The 23,457-nt window shown below is 48.3% G+C and overlaps 1 protein-coding gene across 1 annotated transcript in view; it reads right to left on the bottom strand.

The window, feature by feature from the left end:
- The window catches only part of MAP3K14 (mitogen-activated protein kinase kinase kinase 14), a 40,984-nt gene extending 17,774 nt beyond the window's left edge, over positions 1-23,210 (bottom strand). The window contains exons 1-3 of the mRNA XM_023652364.1: positions 23,060-23,210; positions 1,503-1,777; positions 260-329 (exon numbers count right to left, since the gene is read on the bottom strand). Of these exons, the coding sequence (XP_023508132.1) occupies positions 260-329; positions 1,503-1,758 (326 nt within the window). The 5' untranslated portion in view covers positions 1,759-1,777; positions 23,060-23,210. The remainder of the gene's footprint in view (positions 1-259; positions 330-1,502; positions 1,778-23,059) is intronic.
- Positions 23,211-23,457: the final 247 nt, after the last annotated feature.

The raw sequence follows: 23,457 nt of genomic DNA, 5'->3' as shown, positions 1-23,457 counted from the left end.
GTAAGGACTCTGAGGAGAATAAAAATAAAACGTCAAGCTGATATGACCCAGAGGCAGTCATCCACAGGCCGTGAAAAGCTTTTGAAAAGCTTATTTGGCTGAGAGAGCAGCTCAGCCAGGAAAGTCTGGGCAGCTTCCAAGAGCTGAACCACAGGTGCTGAAGGAGGAGCCAGGGGTCACTTGGGAGCGGCCTGGGCAAGCAGCTAGAGGGGAGGACGCTGGTTCAGCTCCCGTGGCCCACTCACGCTCGCCTCCTTACCTGTACTGTTTCGACCCAGCGATGAAAATCCGTTCTGAAAAGGTGGGGCTGAACTCTTGGCTATTCTCGCCTTTTAAGTAAGGGAAAAGGGGTTGGACAAGCAGAAAGGAGGAGAGAAAGAACAGGAGTTCAGCACTGAGGAGAGAGACATTTGACAGGTGCCCTCTCGGTCACTCCTCCTCCTCCTGCCCAGACCACCTTGGTGGGCACGCCCCTCCCTGCCCACGCCAGCTCCCCTCACTGACTCTCCCCCACCCTCCCAGCACGCCCATAATATGGCATCCTAATGGTGCTGTGAAGCTCAGGGGAGATGATCTATATAAAACTCTCAGCACAGTGGCTGGAATATAGTAACCGCTCACTAAATATAAACTATCATATTTACAGACGTATGGAAATGTGCCTGTGTATGTGTGTATTATGACCATTATTATGTCACTCACTCCACTTTAGTTTTTATTCTCTCATCTTTCCTCAAAATGCAGCCAGAAGGAAGTGGGAGACAAGGGGAAGGATGTGTGTATGTAAGAAAATGCTATCATGAGCTGTCGGTCTTGCCAGGCTCTACCCCAAGAAACCTGCTGGGTTGGAGGACAGGGGTGCGGGAGAGACTCCTGGTCCTATCCAGCCCTCTTGGGAGTTTCTCAGGCTCTGATGGCAGCCACCATTCCGAGTCATTTTGAGGAATCGTGAGTGGAAGCAGAAACGACTGGACCAGGACTTGCCCTGCGGCCCCTCGACTGACCCAAGAGCAGGTGTTCATTCTTAAGGGCGGGGCCACCTCAAGGTGGAAGTGGTGAAGGGCCTACAGGCCCCAGAGGGGCTTTCCAGGAGACCTGGCCTTTCCTGTCTAGGGCCTCTCCAGAGATGCTCAGGCTGCCCAAAGTAACGGCAGAAGGCTAAGGGCCTGCTTGACGGTACTGCCAAGAGCCTGAGGACCTGTGAAGCCCAAGCACTCCTGCCCCCCGCTCTGGCCATGATGAACAAAAGCCTCTGTCTGCCCCTCTCCCTTCTTGTGTTCCACCCTCCAGCACTGTTCTAGCTCCCACTTCACACTCAGTCTTGGCTTAACCCCCAGTTGTGTCTCGTGAGAATCTCATGGAGTGGTTACCCTGATCCCCCTCTTCCATAGGGCGACCCAGAGCTTCACCTGTGTCCAGCCACCCTTGCACAAGGACTGCACCCACCTGCAGGCCCACCCATCTGCCCTCTCTGTCAACAGCCCCCAACTGAGGCCCCTTACATTCAGCCTGGGCAATGATGGAGATGGCGGCCAGGCCTCCCTCGGAGCCTTCCTTGGCTGTGCCTTTGGTAATCACATCATTCAGGATGTCCCACTTCCCGCAGAACACGGGGCTCTTCTCCACGGCCTCCAGCTTGTTGGCAGAGCTGTGCTTCTTCCCCGTCGCCTGTGTCTTCTCCTTGGCTTTGGCGAGCTCCTTCTGCTGCCCAACCGCCGAGCCAGGGGCGCCCGGGCAGGCCATCTCCATCACTGCCATCTCCCAGGCTCAGCTCACCCTGAGGGAGAGAGACCGAACAGAGCAGGTCACTCCCAGACCCCGAGGGGCCCGGATCAGGCTTAGGTTGGAGGAGAAAAGCGGGGGGCAAAGGACCTCTGCCTCTTTATGCCACACGTATTTATCCTCCAAACATCCCAAACGGCAAAGGAGCCAGCCTCTCGACATCAACCTTGTTCCGTGGGGTATGAGCCCCCAGTCCTACCAGCACACTACCACAAACCCCTGCACCTCGCCCAACACGGAGGACTCCAGCCCTCCTCCTCCAAGATAGCCACAGCACAAACATCTGGGTTGCTTCTTTCTTGCCTTTATAAATAATGGCTGAATCTTTTTCTGTTTGTCTTATGGTGAACTTTGCATCCCCAGAACAGGATGGTGGATCCCATACTCCAAAACCATCAGTCACCTCACTGACTCCACACAAGCCTTGCCTTCTTAGTGGATATGTCTACACCATCCACATGGCTTTTCTCTAAGTGGGGAGAATCAAGTTTTTGTTAGCAGGAGGTAGATATATGTGTGCATATGTGTGTGTATGTACACACACACACGTTATGTGTACATACAGATTTGTGTGCATGTGTATATATATTACATATATATGAAATTTTATAAAGGCTAAAAATCAGCATGCCAATGGCAGTGCCAGCACTTGGCTCCTTTCCCAAGATGTATCTGTTTGTGGCTCTCCAGAAGGAAGTGACATGCTTCCTTCTATAATGTCCAAACTCATTCGCTGAAAACCTCTCCTAAGTATTGTTTTCCTTTCAGGCAACATTAGTAGTGGAATTTACATTAGGGCCCCAAACACCAACCCGTACCTCTAGAAATTTGAGGACACAGCACAGGAATTCACCTCTCTGGGTTCCATCTCTACCAGCCTGTGCGTTACCAGGAAGCCACAGGAGAGAGGGAGCCCAGTGTTGAGACAATCTGTGCAAACAGCGTGTAGACTAGAACTGTCACGAAAGAGAACAGCACCGATCTGAGATTGTTACCGTCTGGAAACCTATTTGAAGACTGAGACTGTGAGCTCCCAAAGCAAAGGCCCTTCTGGTCATGCCTTGCTTTAGACAAAGCCTGAGAAGGCACCAAATTCAGACAGGTTTTTAATAAGTGCTCTCTGCTGGCAGGCTGCTCTCAAAGCTGTCACTGACAGATACAGTCTCCCCTGCTGTACCGCCAGGCATCTGGGGTCACACTTCCATTTGTTCTTGGGGCAGAAAGGCAGACCATGTGAGGCCAAACCTCCAACACCTCTGGCCTTTTGGCCTATCAGGTTGGAAGCCTAAATGAGACAGCGGGAAGCTGGGAAACAGTAGGCTGACACGACCTTCCTACTGAATCTGCCTCACAACAGCTACAAAAGGCTGAGTCAGCTCTGCTGTGGGTGGGGTGAGGGTAGGATGGGTTTAGGGGTCACTATTAATTTGAAACTTACACCTCTGCTTCAAGGGCTTGCTAGCTGTGAACTCAGAAAGGCTCTAGCTTTCAGCATGGATGCCTGGGTTTGGTCTTGAAGGCCGGACACTGAGGAGGCTGAACGGGTGGCCTCATTGTTACTTGATGATCTTATAGAAACCTTAGGAGTATTCTAACTTCAATTAGGGGAAAGCCCTCCAAGACAGGCTGTTTTTTTGTAACCAGGCTTTCATCCCACCCCATTCCTGAACCTCTTCCACCTCCAACAAGGAATTGATTTAGGGCCCACAGCAGCGCCTACCCATCTCAGACACTTTATCAGGGGAAATGAGATCTTAAAAACAAACCAAAAACCTCCAAACCTAAGAGTATTGGAGGTACGCTTACAGGGACCGCCATGTTACTTTAACCTCCTCATTTTCTCTTCCAGAAACTAAGGCCTAATTTGGCGGAGACTTCCCCAAGGTCACTCAGTCTGCGTGAGGCAGTGCAGGGCCAGGCTCCAGGCTGTGCTGCACGCTCCCCAAGTCTCCTGGGCTGCAGGCAAATGCAAAGGGGGAAACTCATGGTCTTCCCTGGTCAGAAGGCTCCTGAGGGCAGAGGTGGTGCCCTGGGTGTACAGCACAGTGGGGCACAGACGAGACAATCAGTCTTGGCTGAATGAGGGAATCAAAGGATGGCCTGCAGAGACAGGATGATCCTGAGCACCAAGGATGAAGAGAGTCCCATCTGATGAGTGAGAGAAATGAGGCTGGAGATGAGTGGTTGTTCCGAGGCCACCCAGCTGCTCGAGATCTAGCTGCACTCGGACTCGTACAGCCTGTCTCTGCCTGACACGGCTCCTCCTAAGCTAGAGCTCCTCCAGAGAGGTTGTGAAACCTTCTCACCCCCAGGAGCCATCCTTTCACCTGGGCAGTTAGATAGGCCACTTGCCAGGGGCCCTGACCCGCCCTCCAGGAGCATGCCAGGCTCCTGTCCCCAGAGAGAAGCTGAGGCTGAGGCAGCCGAGCTCAGGCCTCCTCTGCAGTTCCCTGATGACTCATCCAACAGCCTGGCAGGCAGGGAGAGGAACAAGGAGGCCGTTGAGAAGCTAACCCAGCAGCTGGCAGCTGAACCTGTAAAGGGCACGGGAAAACAGGCTGACCCTCACCTCCCAGGGGCACGAAATCATGGCCCTGGCGCTGTACAGCCTCTCCTGTGGCTGGCTTTCCTGGGCCACATGACCATGACTCAGACCCTCACCGACAGCCTCCAAGTTCAAGAGGCTATTCTTGGGACACTGGCCTGACAGCAGCTCTCCTACACATTCATACACGCTTGCTCCCTCCCTCCTTCTCAACTTCTATATGGGTTCTAGTCCACAAAAAACAGGGTTCTGCCTTAAGCCTGGGACTGCTGGCCAGGTGGCCATCCCAGCCCTGGGCTTGGCCCCTGGCTCATCACCCCAGCCCACCGCCCTGCAGCTTGTGGGGACTAAGGACTGTGGGAGCCAGCTGTGCCTCTGCCTTTGAAGACAAGTCAAAATCCTGATCCATTACTCAGTCTGGACACTCTCCCCAGCTCCACTCAGGCCTCAAGTGCATTCTGCCCTCTGCTCTCTGTGTCAGAGCTGAGGACATGAGCACTGGCAGTAGCTAAACCCACCCAACTCACCCACAAATCCAAGAAAATAAAAGGGGAAAGGACAGGGGTAGAATCTGTTCAGTATTCTTTTAGGGCCTGATCCATGCACACTGCCTGTTCTCTCTTCTGTGGTGCCTTGATGACCCCCTGGAGAAGTCTGGGGGTAGGAATGCCTGGGATAGTACCAGACAATCCTTGGGTATATCTGTATGACATGCCTGCTGCGGGCAAGGCTCCTGGGCCCTGAGACTCAAACTCAGCTCCCTCACCAGTTAGTAAAGATCTTCTGTCCAAGTTGAGGAGTTCTTAAGGTGGATTCAAGGATGACTTCAGGAGGGGCTGTGAACCCCAGAAACTATATGCAGCTTGTATTTTCCCAGAGACAGGGTTCAGAGCTTTCATCACATTCTCCAAGGGTCTGACATTCCCCAGAAGGCTGCTCTAGTCTCCCCAGAAGATCAAGGCCAGGGCTAAATGCCTGACTCTGGCTCCACTCCTCCACTCCAAGGGACAGCTTGCTAATGCAGCGCTCTCCTACCAGACTGCAAGTTAGAATAACCAGATGCGTTCTTATAATGCACTTACCCGAGACCGACTGAATCAGTCCCTGGGCGTTAGGCCCAGAATCTGTACTTTTGACAAGTTCTCTGGATGATTCTGATGCTGAGGGGCCAGGGACTGCCACTTGACCCCTTCTCTATACTGTAAGGCTGCACTATGTGATACGGCAGCCACTAGCCACATGTGGCTATTTACATTTAAATCAACTAAAATTAAATAAAATTAAAAATTAGATCTCAGTTACACTAGCTACTATACTGGACAGTGCACATAGAGAATGTTTCCATCACTGCAGAGAACTCCATTGGGCAGTTCCTGTCTAAGGCTACGACAGCGGCAAAATTTCTGTTCCTAGGATTCTGGGACAGGAATGGGGTTTAGGCTAAAGGAATTTTGGATTAACTGGAAGGTACAAAAATAATGTTTTAAACTGTGGTTGTCAGTGATGATAACCTTTCTAAAATGTACCATATTTCAGTTCCCTGTTTTAGTAAGTACAGAAAAAACATGAGACTAGGAAGCAGAGATATGGGTTCTAGCATTGGCAACTTTTTTTAAAAGCAGCAGGACCATTTTTATCAAATGAAATCATACTTCCACCCCCAATATGCAAAAGAGCTAGAAGCATGCAACTGATACGTAACTCACATTAGAAACAGCTGCTCTGCTAAAGAAGGTGGGCAAAGGCCGAACGTACTCAGCTTCCCTTCATCCACCAAGGACCTCTGCGGAATCCTAGGTCTCTGAGGAAAAGAGCTTGAAAACCAGTGGCCTAGGAAATCTTTTGAGGTTCCTTCTAGTTCCCAAAATGCCACGGATTTGTCAGGATGATTTGAGGTCTGGATGACTCCAATTTAGAACGATAATTGCCAGTATTTACTAAGTACCTACCATTATTAGTCTCATTTTCAGATGTGATGACTGAGGCTTAGGGAAGCTCAGTAGCCTGCCACAGCCACACAGGTACAAGTTGCAGAGGTGGGGTTGAACCCACGCTGCTGCCTCCCCAGCCTGCACAGTAAGCCTTGAACAGGCCACTGAGTTTCTTAGCTTCTTCGGAGCTGTTCTGAGGACTGAATGAGGTACAGGACATGAAACGCCAATCAGTTTGCCCGGCCAATAGAAGACGTGAACTGAAAATTCATTCTCTTGCCTTCAGCAGGCTCATACACGCCATCACTGACACAACGGGGCTTCTCTGTTTCAGCACCTTAAAGTCCAGGTGTTGAGCCTTACCTAAGGCATTCAACACTTTGAACCTCGGTTCTCTGTATACAAAGGAAATAAAAATCTCCGTCTTACAGGGTCATCTTGAAAATGTCCACTGAGGGGCCAGGGCAGACCAGGGCAAATCTCCCTCATGACTATTAGATCTGGAAGTAAAAACTCGTCCCTCTCTGAATGCCCAGAGGGGACAAATAGCAGAAGCAGAATGACTCAACTTCCTTAATAAGATATTAGTTCAAAACCAATCTCACTCTGATGCTTCCTCTTTTAAGCCTTCAGCTTGCCCGGCTATGAGGCCACACTGGGCCAGCCTCTGCCTATCAAAAAAGAGAGGCTGTGCAGTAAGGGGAACCAGGGGCAAGCACCAGGCGGAGCGAGCTCGCCTGGCAAAACAGCCAACTGGCCAGACAGACCCAGAGATCCTCATGCACGCTCAGCTCTGGCTCCCCTTTCTGCCCTGCCTGCCCTCCCCGATCTCCCCTGCCCCCAACCTCTGTTCCAGCCAGACCGCTCCCTTCACTTGCCTGAGCAGGGCAGCAATAGGTGAGCTCCCGATTCTTTTCCTTTGCTCATCCAGTTCCTCCCATAGAGAATGCTCCTTCCTTTGTTAATACCTGTCTAGATCTTGTGCATCTTTTAGAGCCTATCTCCTCAATGAAGCCTTTTACGGTAGGCTCCTGCATTCATTTGATAAGTGTTCAGTGAGTGTCTCCTAAGAGCCAGGGCCTGTAATAACCACTACATTCATTAAATGTTTGCTTTGTGCTGGGCATGCGCTAGGCGCTTTATCTACACTATTGATGAACCTCACAGCAACCCTGCAAGGGTGGGAACATTCTTTCTACTTTGTGGATGAAGAAACTAAGGCTCCAGGGGGTAAGTTAACTGCAGAGACAAAGGAGGCTCAATTTATACAAGAAGAGCATCTAACATAGGATTAGGGCTAAAGCCAGGACACTCCTGGCGCCCAAGGATCCTCAGGTCCTTTCTAGAATAAAAGTTTGTTGGCAGAGGTACCTGGAACATCCAGGAACTGAGCAGTATTACTACCCGTGTGGATATTACTACTCCTATTTTACCCACAGGATCTACCCACTGTTGGTAATAATTTCTTAGCCTGTGTAGGCTGGAAGCACAAGAACTAACTGTGAGGGGGGTCTCATTAGTAAGAGCTGACTCAGCAATAAATTGGTCAGACTTTTGGCTGAGTTATGCTAGGACACGTTCCTGGGGTGTTCTGATTTTTACCTTGATTAGCTTTAACAGGTCATTTCATTTTCTTAAAACAATTTTTAAAAACCCACACACACAAGTTCTAGGAAAGATAAGCATTACCTTCGCCGAAAGAATCACTGAAGGATGTGCTGTGGCAAGCAGAAAAGTAAATCAGAGAAGAAATGGGGTGTAAAAAACAATGCTAGGCACATGAATCTCTACAATATGTTGGTCAATTTAATTAACAATTGAACGTAAAAAAGTTAGTTTCAACCACCTTAAAACATTAAGTTCTAGACAAAATAAATAAGGGAGAAGGCTGGGGTTGGTGGTTCAATGGGTAAAAAATGATAAGAGCTTTGCCTTTTTTGTGAAATTTACATATGAAAGCCGTTTCTACCTCATTAGAAAAAATTATAGTTAAGTATGTATGTAATTTTAAGTATGTTAAAATTTAAGAGTAACTATCTATAAAAACAGAAATACAATTCAGAGTTTCCAAACCAGAAGGGTAGAGAAAGAAAAATAGAAAACTTGACCACACTAACAAAAAGCAAGGAAAGAAGGAAAAAAGAAGCAAAGAAAAAGGACAATAAATATAAAATGAAAACACAAGGTGGAGAAATAAGTTGAAGTATTAATATATCGTTATTATTATATACATGAATTATACCACAATACACATGAATAAATTAAGCCCACCTATTAAAAGACAGACAATCAGACAGGATTTTAAAAGACCCAGCTAGACACTGACTAAAAGAGACAAAACAAAATTACACAGAAAGATTAAAAATAAAGGATGGAGGGGTCAACCCAGTGGCACAGCGGTTAGGTTTGGACGTTCCGCTTCAGCGGCCCAGGGTTTGCTGGTTTGGATCCCGGGTGCGGACTTATGCACTGCTTGTCAAGCCATGCAGTGGCAGGCGTCCCACGTATAAAGTAGAGGAAGATGGGCATGGATGTTAGCTCAGGACCAGTCTTCCTCAGCAAAAGGAGGAGGATTGGCAGCAGACGTTATCTCAGGGCTAATCATCCTCAAAAAATAAATAAATAAATAAATAAAGGATGGAAAGAGGCATGCCAGGCCAATACTAACCAAAAACATGTAATATTAGTATCAGACAAAATACTTAAGACAAACAGATATAATAATCACTTATATGCACCCAATAAAGAGCCTAAAAATCCAAAGGCTGGCGGCAGGTTGAGGCTTTAAGGATGAGTAAGGTCCCCGCTCTGGGGCATCCTATCAAACTGCAGAGAACTGCAGGCTCATATAACATGGCATTCTTTGAACATGTGTGGAGCCTGCTGGGCGCTGGGCCCTGTGCTGAGCACTGGGTGTACACTGGGGAAGACGACGGAGTCCCTTGAGAAGCTTACAGCCTACTGGGGGAAAGAGACAAGTAGTCAGAAATTACAATACAGTAATGCAACGACAGACATAGACACACAGCAGATGCAACAGGTACACAAGAGGGACACCTAGCCTAGCCCGGTGGGTGTCAGAATGGCTTCCTAAAGCAGGTGATGCCAGGGCTGAGTCTCAAGGGGTGAGCAAGAATTACTCAAGAAAAAGGTAGAGGAATGGCAAAAGTTAAGGCACACAGGTGTGTAAGTAGGAGTCACAAACAGCTTGGAGTTGTTGGTGGGCAAAGTTTAGGTCAGGGAGCTGCAGGAGAAAAGGCAGCAAGAAGGAGTTCAGGTACCAGATCAGGGAACTATGCTTGGTCCTGATTACATCCCCAGGAAGCAACTTCTTAGTGAAAGGCATATAATTCAGGGGCAAAGTTCCAGATGGAAACACCTACAGGGTAGGGGCAGATGGTGAATGCTGGGCATTAAATGAAAACCCTGCCTTTGGGACAGAACCCACCCCCCACTGCCCCAGTCTGGGCTGACCGTATCACAAGTTACAAGCTTTTGGAAGGCTTGCTTAATTCTTTCCCTAGATGGAGAGACCGAGTGGGCATTGGGACCTGGAAACAGACATCTGAGGAAGGAGGGAGCCCTCTGAGTGAAACTCAGCTGGAGGAATCTCAAAACCCGCCTTGCTCGCCAGCTTGAGGCCTGCTTCCCAGGAGAGCAATTTCTGCATAAGCATTTCCCATTAAGGAGGATATGAAATATGAATGTACATTAATCCATAAAATCTTACAGATCAATTATAAAACAGAAACCTGATATGTCCACAAAAACTCAGTCTCACTGCCAATTCCATAGGTCCAACTGCGGGGTAAATGAAATGTACGGAATAAAATTTATGACTGTCCTCCAACTCCTGCCACGTGCCTGTCAGCCTTGGCTAGCACCGTACATGCAGAAAACTGCTGTCTACAGGCCTCTTTAAATGTTTAAGGCAACCACCTCACATCTATCCTATCAGCACAGGCCTCACGCACTTCTGGCTTCTCCTGACCCCTTCCCATCCTACACTGGTGCCAAGCTAATCTGACACATCATGTCCTTAAGATAACCTCAGGCTCAAAGACATCTGTTGGCTCGGCACTGCTTATGGGACCAGCCCCAACCCTGTGGTTCATAATCTGTCTGACCATGGTTTCCCTAAACGCAGAATTTGGCTCTGGCCAGTCTGGTCTTTTCACACCCCATGAGCTACTCAAATCTACAGGTCTCCGTGTGTGCCACATCCTTGCTTGTCCTTCACAGGCAAAGCCCAGTTCTTCCACCTCAAGGAAGCCCCTCCCAACAGCTCCACAGCACTGCTGGCTTCCTTTTCTGACTGCCTCTGGCACACCGGGGGCTCCTCACTCTCACCCTGGCCCTTAATCACACCCTCATTGCCTTTACCCATCAAATGAAATGACACAGATGACAGAACTCTGGAAAGAGTAAAGCATTATACCCAGAGAAGAGAGCCATTTCTTGTGTGCACAACCCACATTTGCAATCTAGGTATGGAGCGTCCTCAAGCAAAAAAGAGGAAGATTGGCAACAGATGTTAGCTCAGGGCTAATCTTCTTCAGCAAAAAAAAAAAAAAAAAAAAGTTTATAAATAATTTTTAACTATATGGAAAAATGCTTACGGAATAAAATGTCAACAGAAAAAGGATACTGAATTATATCTAGAGTATGATCCCACCTAGCATGTGTTTGTATATTACATTGACATTTATAAAAATGCAGACACCAAGCATAGACACGCAACAATGGTTCTCTCTTGGTGGTGTTTTAATATTCTTTACACTTTTCTAATTTTTCCACATTATTTTCAGTGAGCATGCATTACTTTTCTCAGTTTTCATTTCTTAACAGATAATGTTTCCAAGTGGTTAAAAAAAAATACAGAAAGGATATACAGTGAAAACCAGTTCCTTGTATATCCCTCCAGAGCTGTTCTGTGTGGAGTATTACTTTCATAATGAAAACAAGTGATAACTATAGAAGATATGGGATGAGACTTTAGGAGGCATCTGGTCCACATTTGTGAGTGGGACCTAGTAAACACATGATGACTGCTTCCCTCACCCCGCACACACACCACCCACACAGGAAACCTTCACCAGAATCTCTGTAGCTAGTAGGCAAGTTCTGGCAGTCGCCAGAAGGCTGGAGATGGGTAAGCTCGTCCCTCCTGGTTTTGGTTTTCATTTCCCTCTCTTTCTTGTTCTCCCCTGGGGACTGTGGGTTTTATCAGTTATGACTCAAGAAGTAGGAAGGTGCTCAAAGATGGCTCTGTCAGCCACATTCTACTCTGGTTCCCTGCTTTTATGTATAATCATCCAAGACAAGCGTGTACAGCAGTTAAGGTCTGTGTTGGTGCTGGATGTAAGAACCTCTCGTGGGCACAAGTGGCCCCATAAAGAGCGGGAAACACAGCAGCACTGGACCTGAGAGAAAACCACTAGCCCCTCCTTCGCTGCTTATGTCAAGGGGTGGGGTCGAAGGCTGGTCTCAATCCAGGAAACCTGGAAGAACCAAGTTTTTCTGGCTAGTCTCTCTCATCTTCCTTATGGAACATCTGACCTTGGTTAATATTTTCTTAATCCTTATTTTGTTTTCAAATACAAAATTAATACTTGTTCACTGTAAAAATTTCAACCCTACAAAAGTGCATAGAGGGGGAAAAAAAAAGAAATCCTTGCACCATTCCCATCTCTCTGCAACATAGGTAACACTTAAGGTTGGTGTAAGTCCTTCTACTCCATTAGTATCCATATACAAACATAGAGTTTGGGACTATTTTTAAAATAAGCATGGGCTTATACATATATAATATTCTATAAGTTGCTTCTTTTACTTAACAATAGATTATTATGTATGTGGAGCCATCTGTTTTTTAAACGACTCCATAAGATTCTATAATATTACTCTATGGTACAGATATACCACCATTTCTCCATCTATTCCTCTATGGATGGACTCTCAAATTGTTTCCAATTTTTCACTCTTATAAGTAATACTACAAAAAAATACCTTTATTCACTTATTGGTGCACTTGTACAAGAAATTCTAGATGGTTAAGTTTCTGGGACTAGAATTTCTGGGTGACCCTTTTCTTCTCTCCTGTTTCTGTGTGCCAGGGAAGTAGGCAGCAGCCATGAGTCAAGGACAGGTGGTTCCTGAACATTATATTAGTTATTTGCTAGAAAGATGCTCTCCTTGCCCTCAAGGTGCTTAAAATCTAGTCGGGGAGAATGAGTGAATGGATGAATAAATGATAAAGGAATCACAAAATGATCTTGGGATCAGAAGGGCCCTTGGAGGTCATTTATTCCAACACATCACTTAATAATCCTGAGGGACGGCCACCCAGCTACATAAGAGAATGGTCTTGGAGTCAGGAGATCTGAGTTCGAATCACAGTGTCTCAACATTCTAGCGTGTGACCATGGGCAGGTCATGTAACTCAAGACTCAGGTATCTCATCTGTAAAACAGAGACCCTTAAACTGAAGTAACAGGATTTCACAGGACAATTAAATGCAAGAAACAATGTTTAAAGGCCCCGTCAGTGCCTGGCGCACGGTGGGTTCTCTATCAACGTTAGCAGAACCTCCAGTGAGACGGAAGCTGTTACAAGATGAGCAGCTGTTTGAAAGTCCTTGCCTATGCGGAGCTGAAACCCACCTCCCACAGTGTCCAGCCAGCAGCCCCAGCGTCAGAAGGAAGGTCTGGAATAGACACTGTCAAGGAAGTGGCCAGAATCCTGAGAGCAGAGGGGCAGAAGTGGTCAGCAAGAAAAGGACACCCTACGAGGGAGGATGTCCTTTGAAGAGCACCCTGCACACACCATCCAGCTTCTCTCTCTGCTGGCACTGCCTCAGCTCTGCATGGACTGAGGAACGACCCGCTAGCGTGTGACAAACCAGGACCCAGAACTCCTCGGCAGCTAGAGCTCAAATTAGTTGTCCTGTGCACATCTTTGGGTGTTTTCAACAATCTGCTGCTATGTGTACACATATAATTACAGGCTGGTTGTCAATAATAATAAAAATAATAATGGCATCTATTATTGTTTGCTATTTATTAGGTAATGCATGCATTATTTCTCGAATCCTCACAATATGCTTGTGAGCAAGGCACTAATATTACTCCCTTTGCACGGAGGAAGAAGCTGAGGCTCAGCAGGTCAAGTCATTTGCCCAAGGCCACACTGCAAGGAAGTGGCAGAAGCAGGATTTGCAAACAGGACTCTTTTATGTCAAAGCCCATAGTCTTAACAATACTATATCTCTCCACTTTGAAATGATCTAAGCTTTAAAAATTCGGACCCAAATGCAGAAGCTGCCACAAGCCAAAGGTCTGTTAGTGAGAAACCCAGGGACTGACCCAGGAGGAAGCATCTCAATAATTAGCATGAATGCAGACAGCCTATGTTCTGGAAAAGGCAACTTTAAAATGGTGATGGGGAGGGGCTGGCCTGGTGGCATAGTGGTTAAGTTCGCACGCTCTGCTTCAGTGGCCCAGGGTTCGTGGGTTCGGATCCCAGACTTGGACCTAGCATTGCTCATCAAGGGTCCCACATAAAATAGAGGAAGATTGGCACAGATGTTAACTCAGGGCCAATCTTCCTCATCCCCCCCCCCCCAAAAAAAAGGTGATGGGGAGCAAAAACTCCAAGCTGGACATGTGGCAGGCCTGTGTGCCTTAGCCCACCCACTCCCAGCATAGCGAGGCCCACCCCAGGGACCAATACTATGACAAAGTTCAAATTTGCCATTCATGTTATAAAGTCTGGCTCCAGGCTTTTTGAGCCTAATTTATATTTTACTGGTTTTGTTTTTTTTAAATAGCAAAGCCTTGAGCATCAGCTACTGTCTTCATAAATATGGTCAGTACTTTATCTCCAGGCCCTTGATTTAGGGCACTGTATAAGCTTTAAAAGAAAAGTGTTACAATAGCATTTGCAATTCAACTTTTGAGTTCTTTGCATGAGGAGAGCCAATAGCACATAGAAAAGATGCCACTAGAACGTCATTGATCCACAGGGACAATTATGGAACTGGTATGCAAGAGAATGGAGGAGGGAGAGTAGTACTGAGAAAAAAAGCCAAATCACGTGCCTCCTTATTTTACACAATAAGCAGCAAGACATTTTTAATGTATGTTATGTAAAAAAATTTCAAGTGTTACTGAAATCTGCAGGTTGGGGTATTTTGTGTAACTGAATATTCTGATTAAGTGAGGGCTGCAGTGTGTACCATACAATAATGACCAATTTCCAAAGATTACAGTGCCATAAACTGCCCTTGATACTAAAATCATGCCAAACACAACCAGCTTTCTTTGATGAGTCAAAATGCACTTCTGGATCTTGCCAAGCCTTGAGGTCATCATTACAAGCAAAACAGTTCTCCTTATTTAACCTTTCTGATTGGATTCTGAGCAAGGAGCAGCTCCCTGGGCTATGGTCAATCGCACTGAAATACAATTGCTCCCCTCCTCAGTTCCTAACTCTGGTTTTTCACAGGTGGAACTGGCTTCAGGCAGGGTCTACCTGTATTCAGAAAAGAGGGAAAAGGATAGGCTCGGCCTCCCTATCAGGGAGGAGGCTTCAAGTTCATTGTTGTCACTGGTGACTGGTTCTGAAATTGAGGAACTAGTTTGAGGAACTTCAGAATAAACAAGAAACCCAAACAACTTGGCTTTCCACAGAAGACTTCCAACGCATGGGGCTAAATGGAAAGAAGCTCGTGGTCCAGCTCTGCCCTCTGGCAGTGGAACCTTAACCATGGCCTCGTTTCAGATGCCGCCTTACGCACCCTTTGACAGATTGGCCTGAGAGACCAGCTTCAGGACATGAGCAGCAGGGGTGCGTTTGACATGTCCCTTTACAATACAGGGTCACATTCTTGTCCTCCCCCAGGAAGGGAAGTAAGGGCTTGGGACCTGTGGTATGACGGAATATTTGCAGAGGGTCTCAGACCAATTTCCTTGGTAAAGGAGGGGGACCCATGAGACAGCCTGTGGCTCTCTCATCCTCTCCCAGGCCAGGAGGGATGAGGAGGAGTGTGGATTTTGGTCTTGTACTTTCACTGAACAACAAATACTTAGCCAGTGGTTACCAGGCTCCAGATGCTGTGCTGGCCAGAGCAGATGTGATGGTGACCAAGGCAGACAAGGTCCTTGCCCTCGCAGAGCTTTCACCCTCGTAACCCCAGAAAGGCCTTCCTGGAATGCTGAACCTAGTTACTAGGAAGCACTGTCATAGCTCAGGCCTCGGACTATCCGCCTACAAATCTGTCTCAGAGTGGCCCCAAGCACGTGGGATTTGCCAGTGTGGTCACTGCCCTCTCTATCCAGCCTGGAAGGCTAGGATAAGTTGGCCATGTCTTTAATGGCAGGCTACTCAGGGTCTACTTCTGCTCTGAACTACACTTGAGCACATTTCTTGACAGTGCTCACACCTCCGCAAATGCACTCCTTGCCCCCATAGTGCTGAGGTTTCCAGATTGCTCTCAAGCTCCTATTCCAAGCTGACAAGCAGGACAAGTCCCCCAAATGAGACAAATGCTGAGGGTGTTCCCCCCTAGACACCTGCAGAATGGGGAGGTGGGGCTCCTCCCATCCGAGGAGCTGTGTGTGTGACTAGGCTGGGTCAAGCTGGAAAAAGAGGGCCACAGGGCCTTGGTGCATTCCCCACTCCTCTCCAGCTCCCACAGTCATGGTTCATGATTCAGTACCTGTAATGTATCTGCTCCCATGTCCATCTCTCCCTCGCCATGGTGAGTCATCGAGGACAGCACCCCAGCTGTCATTTTTATGTTCTAGCACCTAGCAGAGCCTGCCACATTTGATACTCCTGGTAAGCATGCACTGAGTGAAAAAACGACGGACAAGCTACTGAGAAACAGATGAGTGCTGCTGGCTCTGAGAGCGTGGCTGGCCTGGGAGATGGGCATCCAGACTCTCCAATCACCTGGTGAGCTGGAGAGGACGGAGCCAGTTCCCTGCACAAGGGGCTACAGGACAGTGGCTGTATTCTGACTGCATCCCACCAAGAAGGTATCATGCAAGCAGTTACTGAGCCACCTTTGTCATCCCCTTTCCTAAATGCTGACCTAGAGACCCACATTACTTTCAATTCCTTGAGAAGATGACCCTTTTGAACTGGACGATATCAATCTGGGCGCAGGAGTTCATTTCTAATCTTAATTGGCAACAGCATCCTCATTTGAGGCTGGCTAAGCCCCGCTTTCCTCCCAAGCCTCCCACCATCCCTAGTATTGACCAGTAGACTAATTCTGGCCCAGTAAAGGGAAATGTCAACGTCAGCAGAAGGTGGGGGGTGGATCTTGGATACAACAGCTCTTTGCACTGACAGGGGCCACCATCCAGATATGACATCATTGCTTTGCCCACAAGGAAGATTCTCTTCACTGAGAGAAGCCGGATGAATCCAGTCGGAGTGACACCCAACTACTCTGGTTCTTCTGGCCACCTGCATGCCACGGGCAACACGTCTCTTCATGGGAGAGAGATGGAGAAGAGCTTCTTGATGCCCAGCGGGTTTGTACCCTTGCAATCAATCATTAATAGTAACTGAATGCCCATTTTGGATAAGATATTGCTTGGCAAGGTAGGAAAGTGCCCTAAAGGTGCAGGCAACCTTTGAGACTTCCGGGTAACCCTGCCCAGAACTGTATATTCCTATCAACCTTGACCTCCTTATGGTTACACGAACCTCATGGTACAAGACAGAGTCAAATAAAAAGCTTTCTGTTTACTTTTTCTTAGACCCAAAGCAGCTGCTGCTCTGGCTCCGCCCTTCCCAGGTCTGGCAGAGCTTGCAGAAAGGCTGAGAATGGTGGGATGGGGGTGGGGGAATGGAGGAGGAGCTAGCTAAAAAGTACAATTCCTGCTCCAGAGCAGTTCCTTTGTTCAGAGGCAGCAAAGCATAGTGAAAAGAGCCTGGACTGTAGTTCAGATTTTGCTATTAACTAGCCCTGTGACCTTGGGCAACTCACTCAGCTCTCTTGGGCCACCATTTTCTCTTCTGTAAAATAGACGAGGGCACAAACAGTAATGATCATTTCTGGTTTGTAATTCCAGTAGGTCTTTCTTGACAGAGTGGTTAAGGCTTAAGGTCACTTAGCCATGTCCGCCTGAAGTGACTGCTGCTAGTCCAGATTGATGGGGTGTGTAGACAGGGCTGGGGAAGGAGTCTGCGACAGTTACAGGAAACAAGACCACTTGCAAGGTAATACTAGCTTTTCCCCTGCAGCTTCAATAAAGTCAAGTTCACCTTGTGGGTGACCCTGGACATTGCTTACAGATGTCCCTGACCATCAGCAGTCAATTCACCGCCAACTGCACTGGTCTAGAACAGAGAGCTGAACAAACTCTTTGTCTTGATGGACACCTGGTCATGGCTTTAGTGGTAAGAGGCTCTGTAGAGGCCACAGTAACCAGAAACTGAGTGGAAGGGATGGCTCAGGAGTTCCCTCTGCGGCTTCTTTCTGAGTCCAAACACTGGCTCCAGAAGTGTAGACTACAGAGGTGGTACAGGCTTAGGATTTCAAAGCTTCCTGAAATCCAGGGTTTAATCTAGCCTTTCCAATCCCTAGAGCTCTTCAGAGCTCTAACTCAGATGGCAAAAAGGCAGGCAGGTAGAAAAGGGTTCCCCAAAAGGTCTTTCACACCAAAGTACGGCTTCTCTCTCTCTACTCTTTGCAGCGGGGTTTCCCAGCTCCCTAGAGCCAAAGCTCCCTCCTGCTTCTTTGCTGACTGTAACTGGAAGCGGGCCATTTTCCACCCTTAAGGTTGCTGGACTCAGAAGGGCAGTGACACTGCTGATCTGGGCTCGGTGCCCTGGCCACATGACCCCCCTGCCAGGGTGTCCATCTCTCTGTCACTCAGCAAGCGGCGGGAGCCTCCTGTTTGCTTCCTTATCTCTGCCTCTTTGGGCTGAAATGAATGTGATCTTTGGCAGAGGGCTTCTCTACAAGGTCTGCTCAAGACTTCCTCTGCAACGTGCTGGGGAAGAGATCGCCTGTCACCTACCCCCTGCATGGGTGACTCACCTTCCAGAGAAAGTGCTCTGCTCACCTAAGCAAAGTTGCCTGGAAAATGACTAAGGCACCTATCAAATGCAGTCTGTGGGGCCAACCAGCCATCGAGCTGGGTCCAGACACACTCTGCCTCTCACCTCCAGCCTGAAGTCAAGTGTGGAGCTGCCACTCCAGGCCTGCTGGTTTCATTTTCATCTGAACTGAGCTCCACATGAGGCTTGACATCCGGTGATCTATTTTTTCTAAAAACTAGGTTCACTTTAGAAATGACTCTTTGGCCATGAAGACAGCTTCCCCAAGAGAAAACAAAATGTTATTTAAAGGGAACGTCAGCCTATGGGAGCCTGTATTTTTGTTTTGTATTAAGAAGGGGAAAAAAGAATTTAAAATGTAATGTGAAATTTTTTTTTTCTTGTATGATTTAAAGGGAAATCTGCAAGTCCCTGACTGTAGATCCATGGCCCCCAAACATGGTATTGGTGATAGTTGACAAAGACATTTATAAGAGGAAAGGATGGTGAGCCACGCGTGCCACGTGGCGGTGGGAACCTCATCCCACAGAACCAAAATTTCCCCCATAGTCCCCCAAACAAAGAAGAAAAAGTCTTTGATGAGTTATATTCTACAAAGGATTTTCCTTTTTTTCACCTCCAGAGTTAAGGCGGGGACCCACTTCACCACATGGCAGACACAGGGAGCCCTAGAAAGGCCCAGCTCTGCCTCTGGCTCAGAGTCCTGGGAGGGCTGAGAGTGCCCAGGGTTTAGGATCGCCAACTCTGGTCAGGCAGGGCCTCCTGGGCCTTTTTAGGCTCATCTGGAGGGTGGTGAAGACAGTATTTAGTGTAAGACAGGGAGAAGTTGACAGCAAAAACCGCTAGACAGAAGAAACGTCCCCTGGAGGTCTTAATGAGAAAATGACTCTACCCTGTCAGGCAGTCTGACCCTTCCTGACATCATCTTACAGAAAACAGGTCCAGTCAGTGTGGTAAACGGCAACTACCACCACTGCTATTACTCCAACTCCCACCACCACCGCCAGCCTTCGTGTTCTGTGCCTTACCGTGTGCCAGGCACTGTGCTCAGCATTTTCCATATACCCTCTTATTTCCTACTCAGAATAACCCCATGAAGTATTTCTGATCCCATTCACAGATGAGGCGCCCGATGCTTAGAGAAGTGAAGTGATTTGCCTGAGGTCACACAGGCAGACAGTGGCAGACCGGGCCCTGACCCAGGTCTGTCTGACCTGACAGCCTAAACCCCCACATTTGGCCTGGAGACACCAGGGCCTTGCTCTACGGCTCTGAGCAAACCACTTGACCACTCTGCCTTCATTCCTGCATCTGTGAAATGGGGAAAAGCAGACCCACCCAGAGGATATGCCATTGATCTTTCAGCCTTTATTAATAATTATTACAAATAATCAGTATTAATTAATAATCAATTCTAACAATACATATTAATATTAATTAATAAGTAACATAAATAGACTGTTAAATACAGCTACCTTGATTTAGTAACATTCAAAATTGATGTGTTTTTGGGGAAAAATACCCAACTTATCCTCTCATGAGTAAGTTAGTAGAAAAAACAGTGAACTAGATGTCAAGAAACGTGGGTTTAGATTCTGGGCATGACACTGATTTCCTGAGTAACCTCGTCCACTTCATTTCTCCTTACTAGCCTTCACTTTCCTGATCTTTGTCCCTGCCTTTCTTTATACAAACATTGTGAGAAACAGAAAACAATGGCTACAAAGTACCATTACTCTTGATGCCATATAATTTCAAGGGATTTATATCAGGAGGATAAGAGATTAAAGGATGTAAAACAACAAGAAGGGAAGAGCATCTTTTAACCTAGAAATACAAAGAAGGGCACACAGACCACTGAGGAAAATTGACTTTTCTCTGTATTGTCACCCAGGTAGTAAGACAAACCCAGAACTAAAGACCCCACATCTGACATACTTCAATGTCTCGCTCAGCTCAACTGAAGTGTCTTACTACACAGTTTGCCCTATATTTGGCCTTCCATTTCTGATTGACTGCTTTCAACATTTCAGTCAGCATCACCAAGCACACGCGAAGCCTTCACACGTGCATCACTTTAAATGCTCACCCTCCCCTTGCAGATGCTCAACCCCCACTCCTTTCCCTTCCTGGGGATCTCGGTGTGCAGAGGACAGAGGGGCTGGCTTATCCTTAGAGTTTCCCAAATCCACTGACAGGAATTGCCCCCCTTCCCGCCAATTTCACACTGGTGCCATCAAAAGTGCCCATAATGCTCAGATGTTTCCAGTTTAACTGAAATACAAAAATGGGGCAAACAGGAAGCATCAGACACAACTGCGGTAGTGACTTATTAATCATGAAAGCAGAATTTTAGTTGCATTTTAACCTTTTGCCAGGAAAAAAAAAAACAGCTTTGAGATGATAAAAGCCATTGGTACAAATATGCTGCCTATATGTGTATCGAGCTGACTTACACTTTTAATTTAGGACTGAATTCAGTTTTAAGATTTCTTAACTATCCTCCCAGAAAGAACATCTGTCAAGCCAACCACCATGAATCTGTCAGCTCTTCATCAAGGCAGGCAGGCCTGTTAGGAAAGCTCAGGTGCCGTCCATTGAGACAGGAAAAAAAATAGGAAATTAAAAGTGACTTCACGGGCCAAAGTGATAGGACACTCTTAAGAGGGTGCCAACAACGAAGAAAATAACCCTGGGTGAAGCTTTACCTATTTCACATCTCTACAGATCTCTCGCCAGCCCCTGGCCAGGATGGACTGTTGTCACGCACCAAAAAGTCACAACACTTGCCTGGAGTTGGACAACCAACCAATAAGGGGAAGCCTACTTCCGAACATTAAATGATACACAAACACTCCAAGCGGATCACAAAGGAGTCAGTGTTCAACAGGAGAACCAAAATGAGGAACCAGACCTCCATCTGTTGAGGCGAAACGGCCAACCAGACATTTTTGTTTAATAGATGAAGGCTCATTTGGCAGGGTCTCTGTCTGGGGTGCCGCTCCCACAAACTCTAACAGGCAATACCAGGGGCAAAAAAACCCCTTCACAACTGCTTCTTATAATCTGAAAACGGTCAGAAGATGATCTAAAGCTTGGCAGCTTACTGCTGTCCGATTTCACAAAAATGCTGGAACATATACCTGGGTACGTATTTCTAAAATTAAAGTCAGAGACTACTACTTTTATTTTGAGACCTTCTGAGAAGTTCACCACACCCTTCAAAATAAATGAGGATGTCCTAAAGGCGTCTTGAAAAACTTAGAGGTCTGGCATCGCTGCACCGAAAGAACTGACTTTGACATCACTTCAAAAACACCAAGAGTAAACCCGAACACATCGTAAGCAAGACAGCACCTGTCCTCTCACGTTAAGAGCATAAACACCACACCAAACACTTCTCCCTCCTTCCTGCATCTAAGTCCCATAATGTGGTCCTGGTCCAGGGGAAGGAGCCTGGGCAAGACTCCAGTGACCCAGGCTGGAGTCCTCATCCTGAGTCCCAGCTATGAGGCCTTAGGCAAGATAAATACCTCCCCCTCATGTGCCTCAGGTGCCTCACCTATAAAATAGGACACTATTATCTATCTTATCACACAGACAGGTATGAAGACACTAAGTAAAAAACACATCACTAATGTTAAGATGCTATCTCTTTCTAATCTTTCAGAAAGACCACGTTTCTAGTCAAGGGGTTTTCAACATTTTTCCTGGAATAAACTTCAGACTGCTATTTTGTATTAGGCCCCACCTCTCATCTTTTAACTTTACTTGCTTTTAGAGCCCTTAACCAACTCACTGGTGTCCACTGCCTCCAGTTAACAACAATAATTTTGCCATTTACACCACTCATTTCTGGACCTTTTCTCCACTCATCCTCTCCTCCCCACTCTCATTCCCCAGTCCACCCTTCAGGACTGAGAGCAACATTTTAACTTCAGTAAGAAGGAAACGCTTTTTCTGAAGTTACTCAGCATCAAGGAGGCTCCTGAGCAGGTGGGACTCTGCGCTGTACAAGTGGCCTCTTTCTGCCTGGTGCCCCGTAGCGGCAGGCTGCCGGGGTCACGATGGGCTTCCAGGGTGGGAATATTATATCTGAGCAGACATAGAAAGTCCTGAGTGGAGCGGACTGAAGAATTACAGCGGGGTCAGGGGAAGCAAGAGGATGCTGCGAGTGGCCAACAGTGCCCGGCTGGGTGTCAAGGGCAGGATCTGCTCCTTCTCCCTGCCTCGGGGTATGACCCGAGAACTTCCCAGGCAAGGCCAGAGGGTTTCACTGCCAGGGCAGGTGGAAGGGCGCATGGACCGGACGCACTTGAACACTAGACACCTTCCGCCCGGTGCCGAGACAAGCCCCGCTCCTGGGGGCAGCCGGGGAACGGAGCAGCAGGGGCAGGCCTGCCGGTGGGGTTGAGAGCGCCGGGGAATGGGGATGTCGGGGAAGGGGAAGCAGGGCGCCCCTGCGCGCCCTCCTGGCGAGCGTGTGGCCTGCGGGGCTGCGGCGAGCATGGCGTGCGACCGTGGCCCCGGCAGCGCGCGTGAGGGCGCCGCGGCCACCAGCGCCGAGGGCTTGAGCGCGAGTGGGTCCGACCGGCCGCGCCGCCGACCCCCCCCCCCCCCATTCTGGGGCGGCGGGCAAGGCCGCAGCCCGACCCCGGGCTGAGGGGCGACCCATCCCCGCTGCTCCCTGCTCGGGGTCCCGGGGTCCCGCCCAGTCACCTACCGGCCGAGCGCCGATCTCCCTAACCAGCGAGCGTCGCGCTTCCCTCACCCGCGATCTCCCGCCGCCGGTGGCCGACCGCTGCTCTCTGGGCCCACGGTCGTCCCGCCCCACTGCCGCTCCGCCCCGGCCTCGGGCCCCGCCCCTCACCGCCTTCCCGGCCACCCCCGGGGCCACGCCTCCGCCGGCGGCCGCAAATTTGCCTGGCTTCGCGCCTCCTCGCTTTGGCCGCACCTCGACCCTTGGCCCCGCCCACTCCTCCAACGCAACCAATGAGACGGCGCGTCCCGGCTAGTCCCGTCGTACCGCCCCTGGCAACGATTGGTTAACGAGGTCTCGTTTCCAGAAATGGGCACTACTTCCGGACGGTGTTTATAGAGGAGAGATTGCTGGGCGGACGG

The sequence above is a fragment of the Equus caballus genome, chromosome 11 (assembly GCF_041296265.1).
Source record: "Equus caballus isolate H_3958 breed thoroughbred chromosome 11, TB-T2T, whole genome shotgun sequence".
NCBI lineage: Eukaryota > Metazoa > Chordata > Mammalia > Perissodactyla > Equidae > Equus > Equus caballus.
This window is presented reverse-complemented; position numbering and strand designations above follow the sequence as displayed.